This window comes from Jatropha curcas, chromosome 8, assembly GCF_041381405.1.
Source record: "Jatropha curcas cultivar XTBG-Jc1 chromosome 8, XTBG_Jcur_1.0, whole genome shotgun sequence".
NCBI lineage: Eukaryota > Viridiplantae > Streptophyta > Magnoliopsida > Malpighiales > Euphorbiaceae > Jatropha > Jatropha curcas.
The window spans coordinates 579,721-607,204 of record NC_143158.1 but is presented as its reverse complement, the minus strand read 5'-3'; the positions used below and the strand labels follow the sequence as shown (position 1 = coordinate 607,204).

General features: G+C 35.1%; 6 protein-coding genes and 1 long non-coding RNA gene across 10 annotated transcripts; 5 read left to right on the top strand and 2 right to left on the bottom strand.

Moving 5' to 3' along the window:
- The first annotated feature begins 765 nt into the window (after positions 1-765).
- On the top strand, positions 766-3,031 carry LOC105637557 (protein POLAR LOCALIZATION DURING ASYMMETRIC DIVISION AND REDISTRIBUTION). The gene is made up of 3 exons (XM_012221044.4): positions 766-1,237; positions 1,332-1,762; positions 2,436-3,031. Exons 1-3 carry the CDS (start codon positions 856-858, stop codon positions 2,775-2,777), a joined length of 1,155 nt encoding a protein of 384 aa, XP_012076434.1. The 5' UTR covers positions 766-855; the 3' UTR covers positions 2,778-3,031.
- Positions 3,032-5,043: 2,012 nt separating this feature from the next.
- Positions 5,044-7,240, top strand: CM2 (chorismate mutase 2). 3 transcript variants are annotated; one of them, XM_012221043.4, is made up of 6 exons: positions 5,044-5,311; positions 5,701-5,938; positions 6,152-6,238; positions 6,389-6,532; positions 6,615-6,707; positions 6,863-7,240. In XM_012221043.4, exons 2-6 carry the CDS (start codon positions 5,714-5,716, stop codon positions 7,091-7,093), a joined length of 780 nt encoding a protein of 259 aa, XP_012076433.1. In that variant the 5' UTR covers positions 5,044-5,311; positions 5,701-5,713; the 3' UTR covers positions 7,094-7,240. The 3 variants fall into 3 exon arrangements, with proteins under 3 accessions (XP_012076433.1, XP_012076432.1, XP_012076431.1); XM_012221042.4 differs by having other exon boundaries at positions 5,048-5,403; XM_012221041.4 differs by lacking the exon at positions 5,044-5,311 and having other exon boundaries at positions 5,438-5,938.
- A 2,141-nt stretch (positions 7,241-9,381) lies between these two features.
- On the top strand, positions 9,382-15,624 carry LOC105637554 (DNA-directed RNA polymerases IV and V subunit 2). Of its 2 annotated transcripts, none has more exons than XM_089725499.1 (8): positions 9,382-9,537; positions 9,970-10,501; positions 10,889-11,101; positions 11,552-12,432; positions 12,750-13,041; positions 13,186-14,136; positions 14,355-14,626; positions 14,900-15,624. In XM_089725499.1, the coding sequence occupies exons 2-8, from the start codon at positions 9,983-9,985 to the stop codon at positions 15,399-15,401; spliced, it is 3,630 nt and encodes a 1,209-aa protein (XP_089581625.1). In that variant the 5' UTR covers positions 9,382-9,537; positions 9,970-9,982; the 3' UTR covers positions 15,402-15,624. The 2 variants fall into 2 exon arrangements, with proteins under 2 accessions (XP_089581625.1, XP_012076429.3); XM_012221039.4 differs by having other exon boundaries at positions 9,392-9,717.
- Positions 15,625-15,921: 297 nt separating this feature from the next.
- On the top strand, positions 15,922-19,237 carry LOC105637553 (putative WRKY transcription factor 32). The gene is made up of 5 exons (XM_012221038.4): positions 15,922-16,400; positions 17,375-18,057; positions 18,169-18,258; positions 18,352-18,477; positions 18,697-19,237. The coding sequence occupies exons 1-5, from the start codon at positions 16,290-16,292 to the stop codon at positions 19,049-19,051; spliced, it is 1,365 nt and encodes a 454-aa protein (XP_012076428.1). The 5' UTR covers positions 15,922-16,289; the 3' UTR covers positions 19,052-19,237.
- Positions 19,238-19,409: 172 nt separating this feature from the next.
- On the bottom strand, positions 19,410-23,660 carry LOC105637552 (ATP-dependent caseinolytic (Clp) protease/crotonase family protein). Its single transcript, XM_012221037.4, has 14 exons — positions 23,390-23,660; positions 23,118-23,198; positions 22,892-22,960; positions 22,636-22,699; positions 21,871-21,950; positions 21,605-21,688; positions 21,230-21,314; positions 21,036-21,121; positions 20,835-20,956; positions 20,384-20,444; positions 20,193-20,291; positions 20,012-20,113; positions 19,880-19,921; positions 19,410-19,776 (listed from the first exon to the last, which is right to left on the bottom strand). The coding sequence occupies exons 1-14, from the start codon at positions 23,513-23,515 to the stop codon at positions 19,657-19,659; spliced, it is 1,221 nt and encodes a 406-aa protein (XP_012076427.1). The 5' UTR covers positions 23,516-23,660; the 3' UTR covers positions 19,410-19,656.
- Positions 23,557-24,129, top strand: LOC149493958 (uncharacterized). Its single transcript, XR_016322297.1, has 2 exons — positions 23,557-23,693; positions 24,022-24,129. It is a non-coding gene; the product is annotated as an uncharacterized LOC149493958 (long non-coding RNA).
- LOC105637551 (uncharacterized) lies at positions 23,957-27,354 on the bottom strand. The gene is made up of 7 exons (XM_012221036.4): positions 27,075-27,354; positions 26,783-26,987; positions 26,493-26,694; positions 26,212-26,405; positions 25,247-25,400; positions 24,815-24,979; positions 23,957-24,572 (listed from the first exon to the last, which is right to left on the bottom strand). The coding sequence occupies exons 1-7, from the start codon at positions 27,241-27,243 to the stop codon at positions 24,114-24,116; spliced, it is 1,548 nt and encodes a 515-aa protein (XP_012076426.1). The 5' UTR covers positions 27,244-27,354; the 3' UTR covers positions 23,957-24,113.
- Between the last annotated feature and the right edge of the window lie 130 nt (positions 27,355-27,484).

Genomic DNA, 27,484 nt, shown 5'->3' with positions numbered 1-27,484 from the left:
ATATAAAATAAAAATCACGAGGTGCCACATTTTGACAGATTTGTCTAGAGTCCACAGTATTATTGATGAAACGTAGAAGCAAATATTAGGGATTTAAGAATGCACACACATTTTAAAATACATTTTATAAATTTTAACTTTTATTTAATTACGATATGAAAATTTATTAGAAATGTTGAATTTAATAAATTGTTGATTTGTATTTAACATTTAATCAAAACAAATGATTTCTAAGACTCGTTTTATACTCATTTTAATATATTTTATAAGTTTTGTATTGAGAAATATATTTAAGAATTTATTTCATATAAATAACTTCTACGAATTTTTCTGGGTTTTATTTACGGATTTAGTATAAATGGCGGAATTTTATATATTTAATTCTATAAAAATTGTTTGCATTTTGACTAATTAAGTAGAATTTACAAATGAGTTATAAATTTAAAAGGAGCACAAATCATTGAAGTTAATGAATTTTAAGTATAAAATAAGAAGGCAATATGTTTAAATGAAATTTATAGTTATCCGAAAATTTATTTTTTATTTAAAATTGGGACAGCAACATGTCGGAAATCTTTATTTATTGTGATGATGAATATTTTTGGCCAAAAAAAATAAATAATTAAATGGACAAAAATATAGTATAAATTTTGTTTTTTTTTTTTTAAAAATTTAGATTTTGTTTGTCGCTCATAATTAAATATTATTAAATACAGATAATCATAAAATACGAAACTAGCATAAAAATTAGACTTTTCCCTCCCAATTCCTCCTTACTTGAAAAGCTCCGCTCTGTCACTGAATCATCGCATTTAATTCCTTTGCTGTCCTCTGTACCAAAATCACGATTCTCATATGAAGCCCGTTTTCAATTATAAACTCAGTAATGCACCTCTTTCTTCTTCATCGTCTCAGGACCGAACCCGGCCTCCCTTGCGCATAGCCGATATCTTACTCGCCGGTGACGACGATGATTTAGATGAGAATTCTTTGATGGATGGGTCTAGCGAGATCCTCAGAAGCATAACCTGCTACTCGCCCCGCCGGATCGTTGCTCGGTGGCTCTCGAGTCTGAGGCGGGCTAGGGTGAAGAGAATCGCGGAGGAAAGTGTGAAAAGAGAGAAAGAGAGCAAGAGAGAGGAAGAAGAGAAAGGATTGGGTGATGTGACTGTGCAGGCAAGATGTTCGATGAATGGATTTAATGGCGGAGGTTTGGAGAGTCCGGCAACCGATAGTGGTAAGTCAGATTTTTGTGTTTCCGGTACAGAGTTTTAGAAATTTTAAGATTGTTTTTGACTTAATTAAGCTGGGATTATTTTTGTTTTCGACAGGACAGAGTAGGATCGATGCTTCTTTCAATATGGGAGTTGGGTGTTGTCTTTTATATCTAGTTGCAGCAAGTAAAACCGAACTTCATAGAATGATTGAGATGCGAATGCAAATGGAGAACCTTCTTCAAAATACCAGAGAGGAATTGCTTAAGCAAAACGAGCTATTTAAGCAGTCCGAACCCAACGATGTATTCGCCTATTTAGACACAGATGCCGGAGAAGGTGGAGATTGTGAAACTCAAATTTTGGCCGAGTCTTCGACGTTTACAGTTTGTGATCAGTCTTTGAAGTGGGAAACACCTGAAAAAGAAGAGTGTCTAGAACAAGGAAGGAATCGGCTTGAGGCAGAACTTGAAGTAGAGCTACAACGTTTACAGCTTCGTTTGGATACGGAGAAGTTGATGAAAGATACAGAGCAACTGAGGATAAAGGTAAGTTACTTGTGTGTTTTATGGTTCTTCTGGGATCAATGTTATTCTCCTGTGAACAAAGAAATTTTTGATGGACTCACAGCAAATGGGTCCAATTTCATTGCTCTAGTGGGTAAAACTCTTCGCATGGATGGCAAGTGCCTTGAATTAGAATATTAGTATGTTTTCTCTCATGGCATGTTTGCTTCAGCTTTGAAATGGAATGGGAATGGAAACGCAATACCATAAATCATATTCCAAGTTCATTTTTAAAAGATAACAAATCCAGTCTTTCAAGAAGATTTCGGATATCTGTCCCAATTACAATTTGATTAAAGGAAATGAAATTTGTTGGGTATATGAAGAATTGTACTCAAGGAAATGTTAAAACAGCAACAACAATAACAATTAAGCCTTATTCGAATATAAAATACAAAAATAATTTTGGATTTCTTGTTAAACAAATGAAAAATTAGGATCATATTTCAAGAATTGCATTCATTTCCCTCTTCAGAGCATACACATCATTTGTTTGGATTGGATCCTATGTTCTCAATTTTCTCATAGAAGTTCTACTAACAATCAAGATTTACTTGTTTCCTGCACAGTCTGCACTGTTTAAAAGATTTATGTTTTTTTAGCTGTTCTTCCTGTTTCATATTCGTAGCTGCATCCGCTAACTGTTTGATGTCAGGAATGGGAGCGAGCCAGTGATGAACACACTGCTTCCTCAAAAAGTCAGGCCATGAGTTCTGGAGAAGTAATTGATCCTCAACTTCAAGACTCAAGCACTGACTGTGGAGTTCCTCCAAATGAATTGGAAAGAAGGTTGCATGAATTATTGGAAGAAAGACAGCAAGAAGAAATAAGAGAGCTAGAAGCTGCTTTAGAATGCCTCAAGCAGGAGCTTTATGAGAAAGAAATGGAGGTTTCATGGTGGAAAGACACGGCAATGCTAATTTCACACCATGCTATGGAACCTTCACAGTCCACTTCTCTAGGTGAGCTTCAAATGTATGACAGTTTTTCAGAGTGAGATGTTGATTATATCATGTATTTATAACTGTAAATGGTGTTTTCTGATGAAATGATTTGCCTTTAGATTGTTAATTTATCTGATGCATACACAATGGGAAATGAGAAAGTTAATTGGCAAATTGATGAAAAAAAAGTGTAACATGATTGCCATTTGAAGTGCAAACTCTTCTCGAGTGACAATTGTTTGGGTGATTATTGTGCATGTACAATTATTTCCCCATTTGTCATCATCAATTTATGTTTTTGAGTGAACCTTTTTTGTGCATTGTTTTAATAATTGTTAGTTGTACCGGTAACTTCAATTGTTTAACCAGCGTTCCAACATACAAAAGAGTAATGTTATTGATCTATTTTTTCAAATTCATTATGCTACAGAACGCTTTAAATAATAAAAATAGGATTTTGATTTAGTCAAAACGTTGTTGCCTAGCAGTGCCTACATCTATTTCTCTTATATGTGAGTATGAGTTTGTTTGGCATTGCAATTGTAAGTATGATTTTGGGCCAAAAATTTTGAGTAATTTTGTTGGAATATGAATGTGGATTATATATTGCTGACTTCCCGGTATGGATTCAATTTTATATGAGCCATCAATTGTGTGGATATGGTTGTGATGAATGGAATCTGATTCATACTCCATTAATTCACATCTTATATACCATAAATTGAGTTTGTGATTCCCTTTTCTTGAACTAATATTTTATCCGAATTAAACAAAGAAAGGGAGGAAAAAGAAAAAGAAAAAGAAAAAAAAAGTAAGGAATGTTTTGCCTAAACGTTTGGCAATTGGCATAGATAATGTTCTATACTTCTTTCCAATCCTTAATGGTGTCATCAGGAGAACCCACCAAACCACGTAAGTGGGTAGAAGCTCTTCCTTTTGCCTGCCTAACATGATAAGTGCAAGTGCAACTCCCATTATAGCCACGTGTTTCTCGTCACACATATTTGTACTATTGGACAATGAAAGACAAAGTAATAAAACATAGTAAATCATTTCCAGAAAAGTTGTTTACTTTACTAAATTTTGGTTTGGTATAAGATGACGTATCTTATGGAATTATACTTTTCGAAATACACATCTTCGATGAAATTATTTCAGCATTCACTTTTTTGCTTTTTTACAAATTTCTGATTTTTTAATCTCTTTTTTTTTTTTAACAATTGTTTTGCCCTTTTTTAATAAAATTTTTAATTTATCTATTTCAAAAAATTTGAATCTCTTACTAACGCGAGCAGAGTTTCAAATTTGAATAAGCTTTATATTTTTCTCATTGTTTCCTAAAAACTGAAAGACATAGAAAAAAATTTATCTGGCCATAAGTTTGTTGATCAAAACAATTTCTGCATCTTCTTTCTCATTGCCATTTTCTATTTCCAAATGCCGGAAATCAATTTCTAAGAATATTTTATTAGTCGTGCTTCTAGCAATTTAAACGCAAATCTATAACCACTTGCTCAATTAGTTTCGTCTCATTTTAGTTAATGTTCATTTTCTCTTTTAGCGGTTTTATTAATTTTGCAGTTCTACATGCTTTATATGAGAAGAGGTTTAATTTTTTTTTTTTTTTTGCAGCAAATTAAGTTTATTTAGTTGCTTTTAATTTCATGGATAGAAATTTTCCATAAGAGAAAGGCATTGGCATCAATTGTTGAGGCCATCATTGCAGAATCATGTTGTGGAAAATAAGTTAGAATGCATATATTCATTGTACGTTACGTATCACCTTGTTATTTTGTTGTCAGTTACACTCTTTTTAAATCATTATAGCTTATATATTTTTTTAATATAATAATTGAATTTATACGATTTCCTATATTTATTAACTTGAATGGGTCAAGGAAATTTATTAACTTGAATGTATAAATTACTTTGTTGATTGTTATAAATTATAAATTATTCATTTTGCTGATTGTTATAAATTATTTTTAATAATCTTACGACAATAGTAATTAAGTTAGATTAATGTCAAAGTTAATAATATAAATGAGAATAAAGTAATTTATGCAATTTTGAGAAAGTTACAGTTTTCTAATTTATTTATCAGTTAACTGATTTTCTTTTGGGTGTTGACTAACTGTATTATTGTTGCTTGTCATTCAACCAAACAACCCTCCAACAAGTGAAAATTTAGATCTGAAGTTATAACACGTCAATTGATTTAATGATATGTAGTTAAATGGTTTGATATTTTTAAACAGTTGCAAGTTAAAAAAGAAAGGACAAAGATTGTATTGTTCCATTTAATGGCGATGCCTCCACCACCGTTGTCTTTCCACGCAAGCGTCATGTTCGTGCAATCACGCTACGCCACGCCAAATACGCGCTCTCTTCACGTCCTGTTTTCTTTTGTTTTTTGTTTTGTTTTCTATATTTAAGTGATCTTAAGTCTTAACCAACAGTAATGACAGAAGAAATTGAAAATTAGAAGGGGTTATCAGACAGGGATTTGAAGGTTGTCTCTCCGGATTTCTTGATTTCTCTGTTTGGTTTCCCAGAAAATATCGGAAAGTTGGATTCTTTGTTACAGGTTTGGTTCTAAAATCAGTGTTAGTTCCGAGTATCTCTCTTTTCACAGCCGTTGATTTCTTCTGCAATTAAATTTTTGCGCGTTTTTGACGTGTAAGCTTTCCTTCTTAAGACTTCGTTTTTTTTTTTTTTTTAAATTTATTTTCTTTTTGTATTTCACACATAAATGACAATGAAGATAATAATGCATTAATTGTTTTCTTCTTTTTCCATTTCTATACAATTTATCGTTGATTTTCTTTTTTTTTGTGGCTGTGGTCAATCATCTTGTAGGGTCCTTCTAAATTTATAATCCCATTATTGAACCCATATATGGTCCCGTACTCTTCTGCATTCTGCAAAAATGGATCTGCTATTATTACTGATTCTTTGTTTAATGTGTCTGAGTAGATATAATACGGCAATGGCGGATAGCAGTTCTGTATCTGGTTCTGGGAATGCCTTTAACCTTGACACAGTGAGAGACTCTTTAATAAGACAAGAGGATACAATCATTTTTAATCTGATAGAGAGAGCAAGATTTCCCTTAAATTCTCCATTGTACGATCAAAATTCAGGTTTGGTTCCTGGGTTTTCTGGTTCCTTGGTTCACTTCATTGTTAAGGAAACAGAGGCTGTTCAAGCAAAGGTAAAGCAAATGCCATATATTAATTTATATATAAAAAGTCTTTCCGGTTCTATTGCTATTGCTTTTTAGTTGTCTTTTTCTAATTAAAAATGATTAATTTTTTGTTTTTATTGAATCTGCTCTTTGTCAACGTTTTCTTTTTCTTTTGCATTTCCTTCCTCATTTATGGGTCTAAGATGGTTTTTGAAACGGAACACCTTGGTATAAATACAGGCAGGAAGGTATGAGAATCCAGAAGAAAACCCATTTTTTCCTGATGGTTTACCATCCCCAATAATGCCAACTACAAAGTATCCCAAGGTATAATTATTTTCTCCAAAGCTGAGGTTTTTGTTGTACCTGGATTCTATGAATTTGAAGAGAATTGATAGAGAAACTATTAAGAATGGACCGAACGTTATATATTTTGATAGAGAAACTATTAAGAAGTATTATGATCTTTTTTTACAGATTCTGTATCCTGCAGCTGTCTCCATTAACATGAGTAAGACCATATGGGATATGTATTTCAACCAACTGCTTCCATTGTTCGTTGACAAGGGTGATGATGGTAACTATGCATCAACTGCTGCTAGTGATCTTGATTGTTTACAGGTAATTATTTTGCAAATTATGCTATTTGATAACTTTTTGGGGGGTTTATATTAACTAAGAAAACTTAAATTTCTTTCTGTAGGCTATCTCTAGAAGAATCCACTATGGAAAATATGTAGCTGAAGTTAAATTCAGGGAATCTCCAAAAGAATATGAACCTGCGATTCTTGCTCAGGTATCATATGCTAAGGGTTCCTAACCAAAAGGTTTCATTGCTCAAATGAAAATTTGTAAAATACCCTTAATTTGAACTAGTAATTTGTGATCATTTCTAAGATTGTATTTTTGTTTGGGTAATTAATAAAGATTGTATATTTTTGTTATTTGCAGGACAAGAATGCTCTGATGAAGTTGTTGACATTTGAGAAAGTAGAAGAGATGGTGAAGAAGAGGGTAGAGAAGAAGGCACTGGTGTTCGGACGAGAAGTGAGTCTCGACACCAATTTTACCAGTGAAAAGTGCAAGGTTGATCCTTCTGTAGTGTCTCGACTGTATGATGAATGGATAATGCCACTCACCAAACAGGTTCAAGTTCAGTATCTTCTCCGCCGATTAGATTAATTGAAGAAGTTATTTCGTTGTCACTGATCATTACATTCAAAACCTTATTTCTTTGTCTGCGATCAATGGCATTTTAGTGCTGATTAATGTATTGTCTTACAGAGAAATTGAATTTTTTTTATATAATTTTATCGTTTGTGTTGGTAATTTGAGATTCACTTGCTTAGACTGATTCATGCCCTCACCCATGATCAAACCAATGAATATAAAAACTTTTATTGAAATAAAAGTGTTCTCAATCATAGAAAAAAAAAAAAAAAAAGATAAAAGATGAATAATTTTTAAGAAACTTCATTTTTCTTGACGGTCGAGCACATGCTGCATGGTGATTAGATTTAATTGCTAATAACTTTTATTCCTTTTTTTTTTATTATTATTATTATACAAAATAAAGAGTATTAAGAACTAACTAAGACAAATATCTAAAAAAACTACTCTTGAAAACATATCATGCGCAAGCCAACGAACAATATCAGTTAGGAGAAGGGTAGGTGCGAAACTATTTATGTGGGACATTTTTCTCCAAGAAAACATATAAGAGCATGTGTAGTTGTTCAACTTAATTAAAACTCTTATGGGCAGCTTTTGAAATAATTTTTAGTATTTTGACCGGTTAAATAATTATATTATATTTTTTTATAGTATTTAATAATATAGTATTTGAAGTAATTTTTAGAGATTAAAGTAGTTATTTGTAAAAAATTAACTAATATAATGTTTAACTTTTAGCATAGGGGGCACATTCAATCTTTGTTTGTCTATACCAGTTCTTCTCTTCATCACGTGTTTGTCTATCCCAGTTCTTCTCTTCATCATATGAGGTAGAGCAGTTTGGTTATGTTCAAATGTACCGGTTGTGTTCGAAACGGTAGGTTCTTGAACGAATTTCACGTTACGTTGATTTCTAATTAGAAAAGTAAAAGCTAACTAAAAAAGTAAGAGCTTGAGCTCGAGAAGCTTCCGGTTGGGATCTACGTGCTCCTTAGTCAAAACCTCTAAGAGGCTCAAATGGTTTGGACTTGAGTATGTTGGAAAAAGACATACAACCTCGGCATGCACGCAGTTCCGCGGAATATATGACCCATGTGCTTTTAGGTTAGTTAATTATGTCTCTCCTAGAAGTTAGTTAGCTACCTCTCATTTTGTTCTAGGGTTCTTCAAATTTTTCCTTTCAACAATATTTCTTTTCCTATTAGTACTGGATATAAATTGGATTCTAGATGTAGAAATATAAAAACTCGCTTTATAAAAAATTATTAAAATAGTTTACAGTTAAAAGATATTAAAAAAAAATAGTAACTATCAAAATAAATTTTATTAAATAGATCGAAATTTAAAAATATTAAAAAAATTAATAATTACTAAAATAACTAATTTTTTCGAAAAGATCTAAATTTAGAAAATACGGTGAAGACGGAGACAAAAATTCCTTTAAACGGGTGCATGTATGTACCATGAATGGATAAGTGTTTTCCAAGATAAGAAAACGGAAATGTTTCGGTTTGGGATAGAGGACCAAATTGGCTACTGTGGGCTTTTATTGTTGGATTATATTGTCGAATTGGGCTTTTACAAAATGTTATCGTTTCCGTTATTTTTTTCAGTAAGGCCTTAGCCTTACAATTTGGTTTGGTTCGAACTAAAATTAAATCAAAATAAGTTTGAAACCAATGATTTCAAGAACTGAATTTAACATATCGATGCATAAGCTGATATAAGTTTAAAGGGAAAGGAAAATTTGAAATTTGCCTAAACTGGCAATTTGAATCAGCGTTTCATCTATAAAATAATTTAGCTGAATTTTTTAATTAAAAGTATTCAAATTAGAATCTTTAATTAAATTGGAAAGTCAATTTTATAGTTATTGAAAATTAAATATGAAAAGATTTAATATTTTCACTTTAAATACTATTTTAATTATATATATATATATTGAGAAAATGAAATAACAATTTATAAACTATTGTTTGTTATTAATTATTATTGCTATTATCATTTAAAATAGAAAATGATTTTATATCATAATCAAAGTTTATAAAATATTAATTATATTTATTAAATTAAGTTTGAATATTATTTATTTATATTTATGGACTATATAAAATCGAAAATAAGTTTAATATATATTAAATTATATAAAGTACGAGAAGCTAGTAGTATCTTAATTTTAACATATCAAATTTTAGAAACTTCATAATAACTTTTTAAATAACATGGATAAAATAATAATTTTGATAAAATCTTAAGAACTTTATAGTAATTTGCCAGAGTTAAAAAAGTGGTAGCGACCAGCGAGTATCGAGTACTGAGTACTGAGTACTGAGTACTGACAAATGGTCCCCAGTTTCCCAGGTGTCATTATCGAAGGACTTTGCTTTTCCCTCGTCTTCTCTGCTCGCTTCTTTACTCCGGACACAGGCTCTGTTCGGACGGTGAGACGGAAGGTAATTTTTCACTAGCTCCTGCGTTCTGTGTTGCGTTGAGAAGATCATAAAATAAAAAACAAAACCCTAGAAATTCCACCCACATTGTACACTTAACTGTTTGTTAGTCACGGAATTTTCTTAAACGGAAAGGGTGTTTGGCTGTTTCTCCACTGAGAAGTGCTTTCTTTGGAAGTCATTGTAAGTTTTTTAATTTTTATCTCTCGCTGTTCTTTTGTGCAGCCTCTTTTAACACTTCGCTTTTTTCTTTTTTCTTTTTTTTTTTTCTTTCCCTCTTATTTTTAAATTGTTGTGAGGTGTGAGTATGAGTTCGCATGGAAGATTGGCTATTGCTTTATTTGAGCATTATTTTTGGGGTTGATTTTGAACAACGTTGTAAAGGTTTAAAATTGATTGTTACTGATGTCTGTATCCGTTTGTTTTTCTTCTCAGATTTTGAATTAAAATGGGGGAGTCAGTGGATGCTATGGAAGAAGACATAGGAACTAGTAACAAGGGCGAGAAGCTCTCGAATGGGTTTGATATGGATATAGATATGAATAATGATGATGATGACGATGATTATGATTCCGATGATGATGTTGATTTTATGGAATTAAACACTAGCTTAAGCGAAATGGGTGAACCATACTTGAAAGATTTCTGTAAAAGGGCTGCAACTTTATTTTTTAACGAGTATGGTCTTATTAGCCACCAGATCAACTCCTACAATGACTTCATCGGCAATGGTTTGCAGAAAGCCTTTGATTCCTTCGGTGAGTTAGTTGTTGAGCCTGGATATGATCCATCCAAGAAGGGAGAGAATGAATGGAGATATGCTTCAGTTAGGTTTGGGAAGGTTACTCTCGATAAACCGAGTTTTTGGGGTGGTTCAGATGGTACCGATCATAATATGCTACCTAGGCATGCCAGACTTCAAAATATGACATATTCATCCAGGATGAAAGTGAATGTTACTGTTGAGGTGAGTACGATAATTTACTTCTGTTACATTGAGCTTTGAGTTTCTCCTTGTTTTTTTGCATCTATTATTTATGCTTGCTTGGATATGGTATGTGCTTTATTTGATGGGGTGGTTCCTGATGCATAATACTCAATTTTAACGGACTAAAGCTACTAGAAGTTATATTAATTAAGATGCTCAATGCTCAATAAATGAATTTTGAGACTTAGCAACTTGATCGCATTTCAGAAAGCAACATGATATTATTGCTTTGTGTTTGTGCAACCATGGCATTTTCTTTTTCACTTCCCATTTCCCAGGGAAGAATGCTATGGAGAATGTTATAAATTGCTTTCTCCTCTTCCCAATAACTGTTCAATTTCTGTTATTTTTCTGCAAATACATCAGGTGTACACTCAGAAAGTCATTAGAAGTGACAAGTTCAAAACTGGGAAAGATCAGTTTGTTGACAAGGTGGTTCTGAGTACTGATAACAGGGATATTATAATTGGGAGGATACCTGTGATGGTGAAGTCTGATCTTTGCTGGATGAAGACAGCTGAAAGATCTGATTGTGACTTTGATCATGGTGGTTACTTTTTGATCAAGGGAGCAGAGAAGGTGAGTTTAAAGTTTGCTTTTAGTTTTTTCCTTCTCTCTTTTACCGCATAATTAAACCTGCATTTCCTAGATAAGGCATTTCAGGGGGAATTTGTGCATACCGAATGGATTTCTTTGATGAAAAACCAAATTAATCTTATTTCTCCCTGAAGCTTGGAATTCAAGATGGCTAGTACTTGCAAGAACTACACATGTTCAATTAGTTATTTGAATTGCTTGTCCTTGGTTTAGATTTGTGGTTAATCTCCCACCATTCTTCTTGTCTATATTGTGGTTGAAACTTGAAATAAAATAAATTTTTGCTAGGCTTTGCTATATTAGTCTATTGCTTTTGCAGTCTGTTCATTTTTTTACATTAGTGTTGCACCTCCATTGAAGGATTGTGCAATTAATTCTCAAAAAATTTCATTGATCAAATATTTTGATTTTCCATCCTTTTTCTTATTGCAGGTTTTCATAGCACAAGAGCAAGTTTGTTTGAAGAGACTATGGATTTCAAATATTCAGAGCTGGACAGTTTCCTATAAGAGTGAAATTAAGAGGAATAGATTAATTGTTAGACTAGTAGATCTTTCTAAAGTTGAGGACATTAAAGGAGAAAAGAAAGGCCTCAATGTGTATTTTTTGTCAACAGAGATCCCTTTATGGATATTGTTTTTTGCACTCGGCATCACTTCAGACAAAGAAGTTATAGATTTGATTGATTATAATACAGAAGATGCCAGCATTGTAAATATCTTCTTTGCCTCAATTCATGATGCTGATGAGAAGTGTGAGGGGTTTCGCAATGATAGGGAAGCTCTTGGGTATGTGATTAAACAAATACAAGGAACTCGATTTCCGCCAGGGGAAACTGAAGACTGTATTAGCCTATATCTGTTTCCCAGTCTGCATAGCCCTAGGCAAAAGGCTCGCTTTCTGGGTTACATGGTAAAGTGTCTTTTGCAGGCATACAGTGGCCAAAGAAAATGTGATAATCGGGATAGTTTCAGGAACAAGAGATTTGAGTTGGCCGGTGAGTTGCTTGATCGAGAGCTAAAAGTACACATTGCACATGCACGGAGGCGGATGGCCAAGGCTCTGCAAAAAGACCTCTATGGAGATCGTGATGTGCGCCCAATTGAGCATTATCTGGATGCTTCTATAGTCACAAATGGTCTATCGAGAGCATTCTCAACTGGGGCATGGTCACATCCATTTAAGAGGATGGAAAGAATATCTGGTGTTGTGGCAAATCTGGGGCGTACAAATCCATTGCAAACGATGGTTGATTTGCGAAAAACACGACAGCAGGTTCAGTACACAGGGAAGGTTGGAGATGCTAGATACCCGTAAGTCAATAGTAGTTGTTTCTCATGCATTATATCAATCTGATATGCTAACTCTATAGCCAAAATAAACTATGGTTAATTGATTGATTAACTACATAAGTCACATATAACTCACCATATGCTGGCTCTTGGAAAACTGGATAATTTTAAGCAGGGTAAGGTCAAATAGTTGTTGGCGGAAAGAATTTATGGAGATATTGGATTATATATGCTCCAGGAATCACAACTCTTATTTGGAATATTACACTTGATTTGCTTAGATGAAAGGTTTTGCAATTGCTGCTTCTTTTTCCCTTAATATAATGTACTGCATGCAGGCACCCTTCTCACTGGGGTAGGGTTTGCTTTCTTTCTACTCCAGATGGGGAAAACTGTGGACTTGTAAAGAATTTGGCCATTACTGGACTTGTTAGTACAGAGATATTGGAACCTCTGATTGACATATTGTTTGATTGTGGAATGGACAAACTGGTTGATGATACCCATACTAAACTGGATGAGAAGTATAAAGTATTCCTGAATGGAGAATGGGTTGGAGTCTGTGAAGATTCTAATTTGTTTGTAGCTGAGCTTAGACGTTTGCGGCGGAGGAAGAAATTACCTCGACAGGTTCTCCTTTTTAATATATAAATAATAATAAATATTTAGTTATTTTTGTTCTTTGATTGCTATAGCCATTTTGTTTGACCTTTGCTTCTCTTTTTTTATGTGGTTTGTTGCTTTCCTAATGTTTTTGGTATTGATTTCTGGTAGGTGGAAATCAAAAGAGATGAACAGCAAAAGGAAGTACGGATATTTGCTGATGCTGGAAGGATTTTACGTCCCCTTTTAGTTGTTGAGAATTTACATAAAATAAAAGCATTTAAAGGGGGAAATTACACCTTTCAATCTCTTCTGGACAAGGGAATTATTGAGTTCATTGGAACTGAAGAGGAAGAGGACTGCAGCACTGCATGGGGCATCAAATTTCTTGTAGCAGGAGTTGATAAAAAACAACCTTTGAAGTACACACACTGTGAACTTGATATGTCCTTTTTATTAGGTTTGAGTTGTGGAATCATTCCCTTTGCCAATCATGACCATGCAAGAAGGGTCCTATACCAGGCTCAAAAACATTCTCAGCAGGCTATTGGCTTTCCCACAACAAATCCCAACATCAGAGTGGACACTTTGTCTCACCAATTGCACTATCCCCAAAGGCCACTTTTTCGGACTGTGACTGCAGATTGTCTTGGAAAACCTGGATATGCACGAGGCCATCATGGAATGCTGCCGAAGCCAGAATTGTTTAATGGTCAGAATGCTATTGTAGCAGTCAATGTTCATCTAGGATACAACCAAGAGGACTCCTTGGTAATGAATCGTGCCTCTTTAGAGCGGGGTATGTTTCGATCTGAACATATCAGAAGTTATAAGGCTGATGTTGATAATAAGGAACTATTAGACAAAAGGCGAAAGTTTGAAGATACTGTAAATTTTGGGAAGATACAGAGTAAAATTGGACGTGTTGACAGCCTTGATGATGATGGTTTTCCTTTCATTGGTGCAAATTTACAAAGTGGTGATATCGTTATTGGGAGGTTTGCAGAATCTGGGGCAGATCATAGTATAAAATTGAAGCACACTGAAAGGGGTATGGTTCAGAAAGTCGTGTTATCTTCTAATGATGAGGGAAAAAATTTTGCTGTGGTGTCTCTGAGACAGGTACAGTTGTGAAAACATGACACTTTGTAGCACATGTACAAATATAACATCTGTATGTTTGTGACTATTTATTCTTGCATGTTTTCCTACATACTCATACATGCACACATGACATGTCCACATGGGAGATTATACTTAGATGATCACGCCTTTTGCTTTGTTATATCATAGCAGAAAATATTACTTGTTCATTGGTTAAGCTTCTGACTTACCTGCAGGTTCGTTCTCCATGTCTTGGAGACAAATTCTCAAGCATGCATGGACAAAAGGGTGTTCTAGGTTTTTTGGAGTCCCAAGAGAACTTCCCCTTCACAAAAGACGGAGTAGTTCCTGATATTGTTATAAATCCACATGCATTTCCTTCACGACAAACTCCTGGTCAACTCTTAGAGGCTGCTTTAGGAAAGGGGATTGCCTGTGGTGGTCCAATGAGATATGCCACCCCTTTCTCCACACTGTCTGTTGAAGCCATAACAGACCAGCTTCACAGGTGACGATGCCTCTGATTCTTGTCATAAAATGCATTGCACCATGCAGAAATTGTTGATGCATAGATTTTTCAAAATTTTATTTTATCCAAGTTGCTTTAGAGTTAGAAATGAGAGAATGTTAATATGATACTTTTCTGGGTCATTACTGAGTTTGTTCCCTCACAGATAATTTTCATATTTGAGCTGTTCATTTGCACTAGTATTTGTGTGTTTCTCCTTGTTTTCTATAAATGATAGCCAGGATGATTTGTTCTATTGAATGTGCATGACAGAGCTGGATTTTCAAGATGGGGAAATGAGAAAGTTTGCAATGGTCGAACTGGTGAAATGGTTCGCTCTCTTATATTTATGGGACCAACATTCTATCAGCGGTTGATCCACATGGCTGAAGATAAAGTAAAATTTCGCAACACTGGGCCTGTCCACCCACTTACCAGACAGCCTGTTGCAGACCGTAAGCGTTTTGGTGGTATCAAGTTTGGTGAGATGGAGCGTGACTGCCTCATAGCTCATGGTGCATCTGCAAACCTGCACGAGCGACTTTTTACTCTCAGTGATTCTTCACAGATGCATATTTGCCAGAACTGCAAAAATGTGGCCAATGTGATTGAACGGACAGTGCCACCAAGCCGCAAGATTAGGGCCCCCTATTGCCGGATTTGTGAATCTGCTGATGATATTGTGAAGGTTAATGTACCTTATGGCGCCAAATTGTTATGCCAGGAGCTTTTCAGCATGGGTATAAGTCTGAAGTTTGAAACTCAGCTTTGCTGAGTTGTTATGGGTTCTGTCCTCGTTATCTATGGGCTTACTCAACTTTCTAACTCAGTACATGTTTTATTTGGTATATTCCCCAATGACCGTGTTGCCTGTATTGTACATGGTTGTTATGGGACTTGGTTCAAGTATTTTACAATATCATTTTGCCTTTGATAAAAGTAATTTGGGAAATTAGGAGAACAGACATGATAAAGTGAAAGAAAGAGAAGCTTCTGAATTTGGGTTTTATGTTTTTAAGTTTTTGGGCTCAGCCTAGTGCCTATTATAGCAAGTTTGAACAAGGACCAAAAAAGCATTTATGGACTGGGCTCAGCCTTTTATTACTATTTTTTTTAATGTATAGTCCATGTTGATTTTCTTAATGCCCTAATCTCAAATTTCCAAATATCACAATTGCATAACCATGGAGTCAACTTTGACATATATCTCCCACTGGCAGAAAAGAGCATAAAAGTGCAAGTACGGGAATGGATTAAAGCCCCAGAAGCAGAAGCCATTGCAGAATAATATAGTGTTGTGGTCAAACATAAAAGCATGTAATAATAATAATAATAAAACCCCAAAACCCCAAAGTAGAAATTAAAACCGGCTGGTCAACACTAGTCAAAAAGAACCAAGGCCCATATGTTCCCTCCCTGTTTCGGTGTCTCTAAAAACCAAATCTTTATTTTATTAATTTAAGTTTTCTCTCGCTCCTTCTTCTATTCTCGCCATAACCGAACAGAACATTCCCACACACTAAACAGAGTATGCACTGCAACGACGACATAGACGCTCCTTTCTAAATACCCATCTTTTTTTTTTCTCCTCTATCTGTATAAAGCTTTTTTCTTTTCACTGTAAAAGCTGAAGTCGGATTCCTACACGGCCTTGTCAGAAGGCATGAGGAAATCACGTGTCTTGTACTCGAATGGTTCTACCTACGATTGCCCCTCCTTCTCCAATCTCCTCAAAAGCGTTTTGGGTACCAATTCTTCCAGTGTTCGATTTCAGGTGTCGTCTTCTTTTATTTCATTCTTATATTCATTGTGTTTGAATGGGATTGTTGTACTTTATTGTTGTGATTTTGGAGACACTGATAGACATGGTGTGATTAGAATTTATCATAGAATTCTCTCTCTAATTTGGTTTCTTGGATTTATTTATTTTTCAATTAGGCATTTGTAGGTGTTCTAATTTCATAGATGTATTGTTGGAATAACTCGTGCAGTTCCAGTTCATTTGGCAATTTGTTGCCCTATCGTTGGGAAGTGGAATCACCCCTTTGGAGTTTTCTATTAGCGTAGTTTTACACTCTGACCTATGACTTTTCATATCTTTGACTAAATTTCTCATTTTCTGGATTCATGAATAAATATGTTCAGATATTATTAAATTTTAGGTATTTCTAGAAGTCTGTAATGCAACATTTAGTTCAATCTTTTTGGCAACCTCCTGTTCATTTACTCTGCTTCACTAATTTTTTGTTAGAATTATATATGTTCTATAGTGGGTGAAGAACTTGTCATTTTGTATAAACTTCAACATGGAAAAATTTAGAATAGCTGTTTTATATTTGACTCTTGGACTTACATGGCAACATGTCATAAGTATTCTTTTCTATTTTATTTTCCTTTTCAGTTCTGTAATATGGCTTTCTTTGAGCCTATTGGCACCGTTGACAGTCTTAAAATGTAAGGAAATATTTTAGGTCCTGTGGTTGGTTGGGTGGAGCAATTTATAATTTTATTTTGATGAATTTGTGGCCATGATTTGTTTATTATAAACTGTATGTTAGTTTATAATGTTGCATAAGACTCTCTAAAGTATAAAGAATACACGAGAAATTGTGAAATGCTGCTTACTTGGGATATCATATTGGCATGTCATAGATTTTTTTTTTATTTATATTTTTAGCAAGGTACCTCTGTTTATGAACTTCTTTAAAGTTGGTTTTGAGAATCGCTAGATGTATTTTTTTTATGCAGGGGGAATATGAGACATACCAACAAGATATTGTTGTCAGCACAGAGCCTAAATTGGCTGAAAGACAGTTAGAACTTAAGGTTGAATGTTCAAATCCTTCTAACATTATATCACCTGTTGCTCCAGCTGAGATTTTTGAGCCACATTCAGCACCTCCAATACCAAAACCTATGTCAATCCTTCATAAAGACTTGCCTGGGCAAGTATTAGAACAACCGAACTCTGACCATAATACCAGTCTCTCCCATATTGTTATGGAGACACCTCCCTCTGATGGTAATAGCTGGAGGAAGTATGGCCAGAAGCAGGTGAAGGGTTCTAAAAGCTCCAGAAGCTACTACAGGTGTTCACATTCTAATTGCCATGCGAAGAAGAAGGTTCAACGCTGTGATCATTCTGGTCGCATCATTGATGTTGTTTATATAGGTCACCATGATCATGATGTCTCTCGTAATAAATGCAACTTGTTGGGAAGGTCTGTATCGTCTGTTAGGCTTGCCGCAGGCAGCCTTGTTGACTCAGTTCAAAAGTTAGACAGTGAAGGTATATCTATCTGTGCGGAAGACGCCAGGCAATCATCAGTGCACGTGGCTGAATCAGAACAACTGAGTTCAAGTAGTTCTAATGGCAATGTTGGAATTAAGGTTGAGGAGCAGAATAGTAATGATATAGAGTCTACAAAATTGTAAGTTATTGGAAAAATACGACATCGTAAGATATATGTATCTGTTGAGCTTTTTGTTAATGTAATCATTATATTGTGATTATTGCTTATTCTTTTGCAATTTTGTTCTAGTGGGGTGAGACACCAGAAAAAGAGCTCTACTGGGATTGTAGATTCTGAGGTTCAGGAGAAGTGTGGTGCTGAACCGAGGCCCAAGAAAAGGCATGTCCATTGTAGAATTGAATTCTCTTGAAAGTTAAACCTGCTTTTGATTTTAATATTGACCTTTTAAAGGTATAATTGGTTGAGAAACAGGATAAAAGAAAGGAGCGAGGGGACTAAGATTGTTCTGCAGGCTGCTGCGGATGGGGGCAGCTCAAATGATGGCTATCGTTGGCGCAAGTATGGTCAGAAAATGGTGAAGGGCAATTCTCGATTGAGGTAATTTCAAATTAATATGTGTATCTATTAGTATTAGTGGATGGATAAGTCTCAAAAGATTCTTCTGTTGTAATCATACATACTCTTGTAGTATATCTGCATATGTGCTTGCTTATTTCTCTACATGCGATGATGATTTCTAGTGATATACTGAACTTTCATACTCAACCCAATCCAAATCACTATCTCCAACTTATTATCCCCTTGGCGACATGTCAGGAGTTATTACAGATGCACATCTGCAGGATGCCCTTCCCGCAAGCATGTTGAGAGAAACACAGATGATGCTACAACTGCCACAATAACGTACGAAGGGAAACATGATCACGACATGCCAGTTGCTAAGAAACAAAAAGGTTCAGAAAGTCTTGCTCATATTTCCTCTGCAACCATTGTAAAAGGTGATCACTGCAAGAAAACTAGAAGTTTATCCAGTAAAAGGATTTCACACAAGTGGTCAGTGGGGAAGGAAGGAGATTTGATGGATGAGAAGGTCTTGGAGCTTGGAGGGGAAAAAGCATTGGAGTCGGCTCAAACCCTTCTTAGCATTGGAATTGAACTAAGACCTTGTTAAAAAACAAATAGTAGTTCATGCATAGTTCTCAATTGAGCCCTGTTTTTGGCGGAGAGATTTTTTATCCTTCTTGATTTGAGTTTCAATGATTTTGCTTCATTTCTCACTCCTCCTTTAGTCTACAAAACTGCTGTCTTTTTGTATTTTCATCTTAACACATCAGTGATCTTTCAGCTTCTTGCCCTACATTTGGTAGCCACGACGGAATACAGTATGATATAATGTAATAATCGAAGGCAACTTCAACGTTCTACTATGATTCACCAAGCGTTTTGTGGTGTATGGAGAAAGACCGAATGTCTGACATTTCCAAATCAGTGACTAAATCTAAAGGAAAATCTTTAGATTGCAATGACCATGACAACAAAATCAAAGTTTCATATTTCTAGATCATCCATATAACATAAGTGCATGGAATTGGAATGTCAAAAAATTCTAACAATCACATAATTGCATGTTACAACAAATTATGATTATGGAAGGAACCAATTCTCGGCAAAAAATTTCGATGGCTGAATTACCACTTCCTACATCACTAAAGCCAAAACTAGATATGTAAACCTAGGTGTTTACTACTCTCCCTCTTTGTAATCTCCAGATCCATCTCAGACGGAAGGTTCTCGTGTCGCTGTGGGAAGCTCCAGCTCTGGTTCGAGCTCACCGAGTGGGGAGAAATAGCATTCCACCATGTCTTCACTTACTTCTTCTAAACTTGGAGGGTCCCACTGGAATATGAGAATCACATCACTAATGCGGTTAAAAAAGCTTGATCTAGTGCAAAACAAAATACCAAACAGGATATATCTAAAAAAGAGTCGATTGATTCACCTTTGGAGCAAAATCCTTATCCACTAACCGGGCCCGAACACCCTGTATTATACATTTATATTCACCAGTAATGTAAAATATGATCTTTCAAGTGCTCCTCAGATGAAACCTACTAAGAAGAGAAGAACATACCTCAAACAAATCTTTAGAAACCGTTTTGGAGATCCCAGTAAGGGATATTCTATATTCGCGAGCTAGACACTGATCCAGCGTTTGAAATCTACCTTCTCTTATCTTATTGCAACATTAAAACTTCAGATAAGTCTACAAAGCCAAAGTTCAGACTGACATATAAAATGTTGTACAAACTTACTGAGCGCAAGGCAACTTTTAAGCTTAGTGGAGATGCTTCTTTTATTTTTATCAGTGCTCTTTTGCACCATTCATCACAAGAGCTAGCTGCCTCATTTTCCTAAGAAAATTGATGGTTGAAAACAATTAAAATTAGTAGTCAATAACGAACTGCACCAGAAAGGAAGCTGTAGCATATAATATGGAACTTACTAGTGCATCAATAATTTCCTCTATTGTATCATGGCCGAAACATTTATCAAGCGTCTCAATCCTTGAAACAAGAGAAAAATTTAAAGAGGGAAAAAGCTGGATATATATGTTAGATGAACTTCAATCAAACATACGAAACCATAAATGAATTATATATGAGATACCTTCACAGCCAAATTTTTATGCATTTTTTAAGTGAGAGAAGAGTACCAAGCTTCTGCTTCACACCTCCCCTGAACACTTAATCGCACCTATTTTCGCTCAATTGAATTGTTCGTTCAATTTATTTAGACATGCAACAAGAAAATTTTTCAAATAGTACTTTGCAGACTTGCATTTCAATCTCTAAAACAAATTACAGATGCTAATTTTATGACCATAGATAAAATAAAAAATACAATAAGAAAAGAGTGGAAAAGGAAAAAAAAAAAAAAGACAAAATAAGGCTTACTTATGGAGGACACTTGTCTTTTCCAGATAGACAAGATCACCATACTGTGCAAGAGAAGTCTCTATGACAGTACGATCATCTGTGATCAATCCACCAAGGCGTTCCTCAACCCAAGGAAGTTTCTGCCCAGAAAGTTCATTCATTACTATGATCAACAGTAACAACAGACAGAAATATAGTCAAAGTGTATTGAGAACAAACCACATTTAATGAGTAGTGGGTAGCAAGCCCACATGCTATCATCTCTGCACCATTAAGCTTATCTCCTGTTAATGCCAAGTATTCCCCTAAAACGAAGAAAAAAAAAAAAAAAGCAACATCCACCAACTAAATTCTCCAATTATAGAAATTTAACAGTATAACAAAAATCTCATGTTATATATTGTAAAACATACCCAGGTAACCAGGTAAGCGAGAAAGATAATAAGAAGCCCCCGCATCAGGATGGTAACCAATTTGAGCCTCAGGATGAGAAAAAACCTGCAAAATTAGTGCAAATAGGAGGTGATTTCCTTGAAAACACTATTGTGTAAAATTAAAATATTTTCACCAATGCAATAAAGCAAAAAAGATAAACTTAACAATCATCCAACTAAAGTTGTCGTTCTATTGAAGTTTGCCTCTCCAACAAAAATAACATTTTAGTAGTAATAATCCTTTTTTTGTTTTTTGCACTAATTTAAGGAGAAGGATTTCAATACTTAAAAGAAGGATGAACCAACACAGTTTAGTCAAAACTGCCACCAGTAGGCTGCAGAAAAGTGACATACTGTTTTATCAGTTACAATGCGAAACATTCCTGGTAATGAAATTCCTGCCCCACATCCCATTGTGATACCATCCAAGATAGCAACCTGTAAAGAAAGTCAATTTTATTTCATGAAACAGAATACCAGAAACCAAAACATCTATAGAAACTAGAAACTTTTCAGGCACAAAGGTTACATAGAAGATGATGCAATATTTCAGACAAATAACAGAACCTCAAAACTAATCTGAGATCTAATCACAAAAGTACAGTATAGTTTATTCTCACATGTGGCTTCAAATATGTTCCTTGCAGATAGACAAACTTATATAACATCTGAAAAAAGCTCTTACATTCTTCAGCTTTCCCTGCAAGAACAAAAGAAGTTGAAAATCATGTAAGCTACAACAGATTAATCGTGATGCGGTAAATAATGACACAAAAGCAGCATCTAAACAAGAAGCAACATTCATAAGTTAATTCTTGAAAACAAAGAGAACTCAGCTGTCAATACAATATGAGTACCGTGTAAATTATTATGCCTGCACATGATCAAAACAGTTGTGAAATATAAAAGCAACAGATTCCCAAATTATGATTTAGTAAATTGTTAAGCAAAGACTGCATCTCTGTTGATAATTGGAGGCAGCACAAACAGCTTTATTCAAACTAAAGATAATTAAGCTGCCAATATAGCAGTAGCTACAATTGTGAAATAAAAATTTATGTCCAAAATCAGGGCTCAACTTCCAAGCAGCTATGTACACACCCTTTCAGTCCAACCAGTAATGTTCAAGAATCCCAGGTTTACATAATTCCCAAAAATAATTTTCATCTGATCAACCAGTATGATCAGATGTGATCATCACAAAAGTCAGTATGGAATCCACCAAATGATGGTCCACTGCAGAAATGAAAAAAAATTTGCTTTCGCCAGGAAAACTGGAATTTTGCTACACAAATGTTAAAATTGTAATGTTCTGATTCCTTAGGATCAAAACTACTGATAAAGGAGAAAAATGGACAGAATAATTGAGTTGTTAAGGAACTCACCTTGATTAACTAATTCATTGAGGGAAACAAAATCCCCGCCTGAACAGAAAGCCTTGCCACTACCCTTCAAAAGATTTTATGAAGCAGATTAAATGCAATGGCTAGCCAAATTAAAGCACAAAGACTTTTTTTTTAGTATATTTTTAAAAACATTTCCAAAAACAAGTACACTGCAGTTGGCAAAGAAGAATGGGGTTTACAATTCCCATCGAACAGCTGTTAAACCATTCAAGAAGCAAGATAAAGTGTGTAATACCTTCATCAAGACAAATCCAACATATGGGTTTTCTTCCCATGATTCATACAGTCTCTTGAGCCGAGTCACCTACCAAGGGAAAGAGGTTCAAACTTATCTAGAATTTCTTTATTTGTATGTTTGTTTGTCGTATGGACATCTAATACAAACTAAAAAACAGTTGTAAGCACACAAAAAGAGAAGAAAGATGGAGAGAGAGAGAGAGAGAGAGAGAGAGAGAGCAAACCATGGGAGTATTGAGGGCATTAAGAGAAGATGGTCTATTGAGAATGGCTGCTCTTGATTTCGCTCTTCCTACAACCAAAACCTGAAATCACAACTTGTATAAGCTCCATTTATGTGGGTGGTTTTGCATCACTTTAATAAACGAGAGCAAACGACAGAGACACAGAATATTCACAAAAGACCTCAGAATAAAAAATAAAAAAAGTTCTTTTGCGATTCGGGTCGAATACACACACACAGTCCACAAAGACAGAGAACGGAGAGAGAATTGACCTGGTCCTGGAGATCATCATTTTGAGCGAAGTTTGGGAGAGCAGAGAAGTCTCTCTGTGCAGAGAGAAACCCAACTCTCGAATTTATTGAATGCCTTATTTTTATCAATTCTTTTAATCTCTGCATCTCTCCGTCTCTGTTGGATGTTGCTCTTCCGTGGAGGCCTTTCTACGAACTGAAAGCAGAGTGCCGCCTTGGTTCGGCGAAGAAGAAGAGAGTCAGCGTGTGTCTACTGTGACTGATGCGCGTTGTCCCTAATGGCCGAGATGGACCGGATCGGACGCCAGAGCCCAATATGTAACATGTATGCCCATTACTTATCTCTTTCCACGGAAAATTAACTAATTTTAGTTGTAAATCTCGGAGGAATTTATGTAACCCTATGTTGCATAGCCTCATTTCATTTCCGAGATATCAAAAAATTGAAACTTTATTTTTTTTAAGGGGAAAAATGAAACTTTTCGAATTTCGTCAAAAACCCATTTTTATTTCTTTTTTTTTGTTTGTTTTTATTGCTTTGCTTTAAGCAATTTTAATTATCTACTAGCTCCACTGGAAATTATATAATTTTAGGAATTGAAATGTTTTAGTGTAACAATTTAATGTTTTAAATTGTAAATGTTCACAAGCAGAGTTGGACTTGAAGATGATCAATTAGAAACAAATGTCATCTGCTGCTCTTTCCTGTACACTAGAACATTTCCAACTATATCAAGTAAACCTATCAACTTGAAAAAGCATGACCTGCCTCCAGCCCTTCAAATGGAACAGCATATGGTGAATCCCAGTCAGCATCAAAGATCTTCTGAAGTTGTAAAACAATAGCAGGGTTGTATGTCCCAAAGCTGACACCAGCTGTTGTATAGAAATAATCCCATACAAGGTTGCTTGTTCCAATGTGGGCTCTTACGTCGCTTACTGCATATTTTCCATGATTTACTCTGGTAAAAGCAGGGTATTTATTCCCTGTTCTTTTTCCATTCCTGGTTGCAGGTCCTGTCAGGTTGTAACCAGGAACCACATAGTATTTTATCTCCACTTTACCGTGGCACTTGTTATACTTAGAAGAATTACAGAGGATATCGGAATAAAGGAGAGACTTCAGATACTGATCTGTGTTGTCGATGAAATGTGCCCAGTATGCTACCAGTACCTTCACCGTTGCATGCTTGGAGAAGATTACCTATTATTCACCAAAGTCTAATGTAAGGCATTGAAAATAGGAAACCAGGCTTCACTTCTGCTGTGCGTGTGCGAAAAAAGAGCTATCATTCTAAGATGCATCTCCCTAAACCTCATCAAGCATGGTAGTAATAAATATTTTGAGGTATTGCTGAAACACTAAGAGGCTGGCTAACCAGTTATAAATAAGTGCAGCAATGCTCAAGAGCATAAAAAATTACTGATATTCAGAAAAATGGTTACCTCAGATATTGCGGAGGAGAGAGATGACCAATAAACCTTTTCCTTTGTAAATTGAGATTGGCCAAGCCAATCCATGGTATTAATCCTAACTGTTGATCCACTTCCAACAGATTTTATTGTATCAATCCACCCCTGCTCATCAGTCTGGTACTTGCCAAATGATAGCTGGTAACCAAATATGGGATCAAAACAAGTGAAGCATGAAAAGCCATGGGGATATGCATTTCGTCATTTTGGGAGATTCCTCTATTTTGAATGAAGCTATGGGACCAAACTTCATTCAATCAAGTAAGAAAAATGTTTTAAAAAGCCACAAAAGAAAGGAAAAAATGTTTCTGAGACTGGCAGCAATAATCATGAGAACTACAAAAGGTTATAGATGCAAAATTAATTACTTAAGTGAAAATTAAAAAATACACATTAGTCAATTACCTCAGGAGGAGCAAAAGATAGATAGCTCAGATAAGGCTCCAAAGTTGAAAATCTTTGCCCAGGAGTTTTAATTGGAACTTTAATCATATGTGGGTCTGATAATACAGGATAGCCTGCAACATGTGGAACCTCCACAAAAGTTGGAAGAGGAGATCTGCAATGACAAATTACATGTGGTTATTACAAAGTTAATGAATGTTTTTCTTTATAATTTTTTATTTTACTATCAATAGGAAAGGAGGGGAAAACAATTTACAAGCAAAGTTCTCATAAGCAATACAACATAATAAATTGTTAATGTTTCCTGCACCAACTGCAAAGATGTAGTCCAAATATGAGAACTTATAATTAAGTTGAATGAATTATGGTAGGCTAGCAAATTGTAAGCGATAGACGGATCGACCTCAATAAAGAGGCCAGCACGCATAAGACATAACATATGCTTTCTGACCTCACTACGCAAAAGTTAGTGAAAGACAGTAGATTCTTATCGGCCCAATCATTTGACCTAAAGAAATTTCATTGCCTTGAATAAGGTATTCACTCTTGGCAACCTTGACTAACTTATTAAGAGACACTTCAACAAATCTCCTCCAATCAGCAGCAGAGATCAAAAAAGCTTTCAAAGATAACAAAATAAAAATGAACAATATGCAAATTGTGGTCATCTCTGATAATCAGTTGTTAGGTTCAATATCCAGTAAACGTCTACCATGAAATGCTTTCCTCTTAACACATGCATTGCAATCCCCTAGTTGAACTCTCACTTCTGATATATAGAAATACGAAATTCCATAAAAAGATTTCAACTTCTAAAGGTGCAAATATGTGAAATCAAAAGAAGCAACTGAGGAATACAGTATCTGGGTTCTCGACTCTTTGAGGGTAAATAATTTTACATCAATATACCTTCAACTTTATATTTCAAAGAGGAACCAATAGAAAGAAGAAACCTTGTGACATACCTGCACCTTGCTTTAGAGTCAATGAAATGTGACCAACACGGAACAGTTCTATTGATCTGCCACTGCTGATCCCATACTGATCTAGTGTAAGCAGATGAATTAAGATGGGCAAGTTTCCATAGGTTTTCAAAGTAAGTCTCAACTTTTCCCACTATTTTTTTACATCCAACAAGATAAATTCCAACCTCCTTAACCTGAATCAATAACCATGTGACAATAAGGTAACTCTTGCTTCCTTGACAAAAAAATTAAGCAACTACTGAATAAGCAAGTCGTAATACCTGAGTAAGAGATTTCCAATCATTGTTTGCAGATCCAATATACACATCTCGACTGTCGGATATCCAAACTTTGGCATGAACTATACCTGAACCCCACCATTCGCCAAGTAACAAAGTTACATTGTCCACATTTAGCCTTCCTGAAGCAAGATCATTGGGTTCTTTGGTGAAGTCAGGATAGACACCTGAGTGCTGTAGTAATCTGAAACATATACAGCAACAACAGCTTCTCTATATAATCGGTGACATTTTCTCGAGATGAAAACACTTACATAAAGAAAATAACCCACCTGATACTAACATTGCGATCGGCGGCGTTTTCTATGGCTTTATAAACGCCAAAACCTTCAAAAGCACCGAACTTTTCCATGTCGCTTTTGGAATATCCATAATCCCCGGAACGAGGATCTTTAGAGTTCGCAATTAGTTGCCAGTATTGAGCTATAATATCCAATCCCTTGGTAGAGTTACCAGCCAACCAACGGAGAACATCTCCTACAAGAAGAAATATTTGCATTTCTTTTTCTTGTTTTCCTTGAGTTCCTCAGGAACCAAACAGAAAAAAAGGAAGAAATGAATTACCGGTGGTGAGAACGCCAGGAACGCGACGGAGTTGGGGCATGTCGGTGGGAATCGATTGGACAAGCCATGCTTTGCATTTTGAGTCAGCTTGAGTTATGAAGAAAAGATTGGGCAAGAGAAACAGAACAAGTGCAATGCCAATTTCGTTTCTGAGTCTCATCTTGGCCATCAAGTCTGGTCCTTTTGCTCCCCTTTTACCCTGTCCAACGGTCAAGAACCTACCTTACTACGTGGTAAGAGAAGCTATATCTAACCTACAGTGGCTGTTCATGACCATGGTTGAAAAAGTCAAAATCCAGAATTTGACTACATTGTAAACAAGTTTTTAAATTACATATTTACCCTCCAAGTTTGTTTTTTTGTTTTTCCAAATTTTGAGTTTTTTCTATTTAATGCATTAACCCTAGTTG

Coding starts and splice junctions, on each gene's coding strand:
- LOC105637557 (XM_012221044.4), top strand. CDS start 856: ATGAAGCCCGTTTTCAATTATAAACTCAGTAATGCACCTCTTTCTTCT. Junction 1,238..1,331: donor GAGTCCGGCAACCGATAGTG/GTAAGTCAGATT, acceptor TGTTTTCGACAG/GACAGAGTAGGATCGATGCT. Junction 1,763..2,435: donor CAGAGCAACTGAGGATAAAG/GTAAGTTACTTG, acceptor GTTTGATGTCAG/GAATGGGAGCGAGCCAGTGA.
- LOC105637552 (XM_012221037.4), bottom strand. CDS start 23,515: ATGCAGAGATTAAAAGAATTGATAAAAATAAGGCATTCAATAAATTCG. Junction 21,122..21,229: donor TCGCTTACCTGGTTACCTGG/GTATGTTTTACA, acceptor TCTTCGTTTTAG/GGGAATACTTGGCATTAACA. Junction 20,292..20,383: donor AGGAAATTATTGATGCACTA/GTAAGTTCCATA, acceptor CAATTTTCTTAG/GAAAATGAGGCAGCTAGCTC.
- CM2 (XM_012221041.4), top strand. CDS start 5,654: ATGGATCTGCTATTATTACTGATTCTTTGTTTAATGTGTCTGAGTAGA. Junction 5,939..6,151: donor CAGAGGCTGTTCAAGCAAAG/GTAAAGCAAATG, acceptor GTATAAATACAG/GCAGGAAGGTATGAGAATCC. Junction 6,239..6,388: donor CAACTACAAAGTATCCCAAG/GTATAATTATTT, acceptor CTTTTTTTACAG/ATTCTGTATCCTGCAGCTGT.
- LOC105637553 (XM_012221038.4), top strand. CDS start 16,290: ATGAGGAAATCACGTGTCTTGTACTCGAATGGTTCTACCTACGATTGC. Junction 18,058..18,168: donor GATATAGAGTCTACAAAATT/GTAAGTTATTGG, acceptor ATTTTGTTCTAG/TGGGGTGAGACACCAGAAAA. Junction 18,259..18,351: donor GAACCGAGGCCCAAGAAAAG/GCATGTCCATTG, acceptor GTTGAGAAACAG/GATAAAAGAAAGGAGCGAGG.
- LOC105637554 (XM_089725499.1), top strand. CDS start 9,983: ATGGGGGAGTCAGTGGATGCTATGGAAGAAGACATAGGAACTAGTAAC. Junction 12,433..12,749: donor GTTGGAGATGCTAGATACCC/GTAAGTCAATAG, acceptor TACTGCATGCAG/GCACCCTTCTCACTGGGGTA. Junction 13,042..13,185: donor GGAAGAAATTACCTCGACAG/GTTCTCCTTTTT, acceptor GATTTCTGGTAG/GTGGAAATCAAAAGAGATGA.
- LOC105637551 (XM_012221036.4), bottom strand. CDS start 27,243: ATGGCCAAGATGAGACTCAGAAACGAAATTGGCATTGCACTTGTTCTG. Junction 26,406..26,492: donor ATTGGAAATCTCTTACTCAG/GTATTACGACTT, acceptor TTATTGATTCAG/GTTAAGGAGGTTGGAATTTA. Junction 25,401..26,211: donor GACTCTAAAGCAAGGTGCAG/GTATGTCACAAG, acceptor TTGTCATTGCAG/ATCTCCTCTTCCAACTTTTG.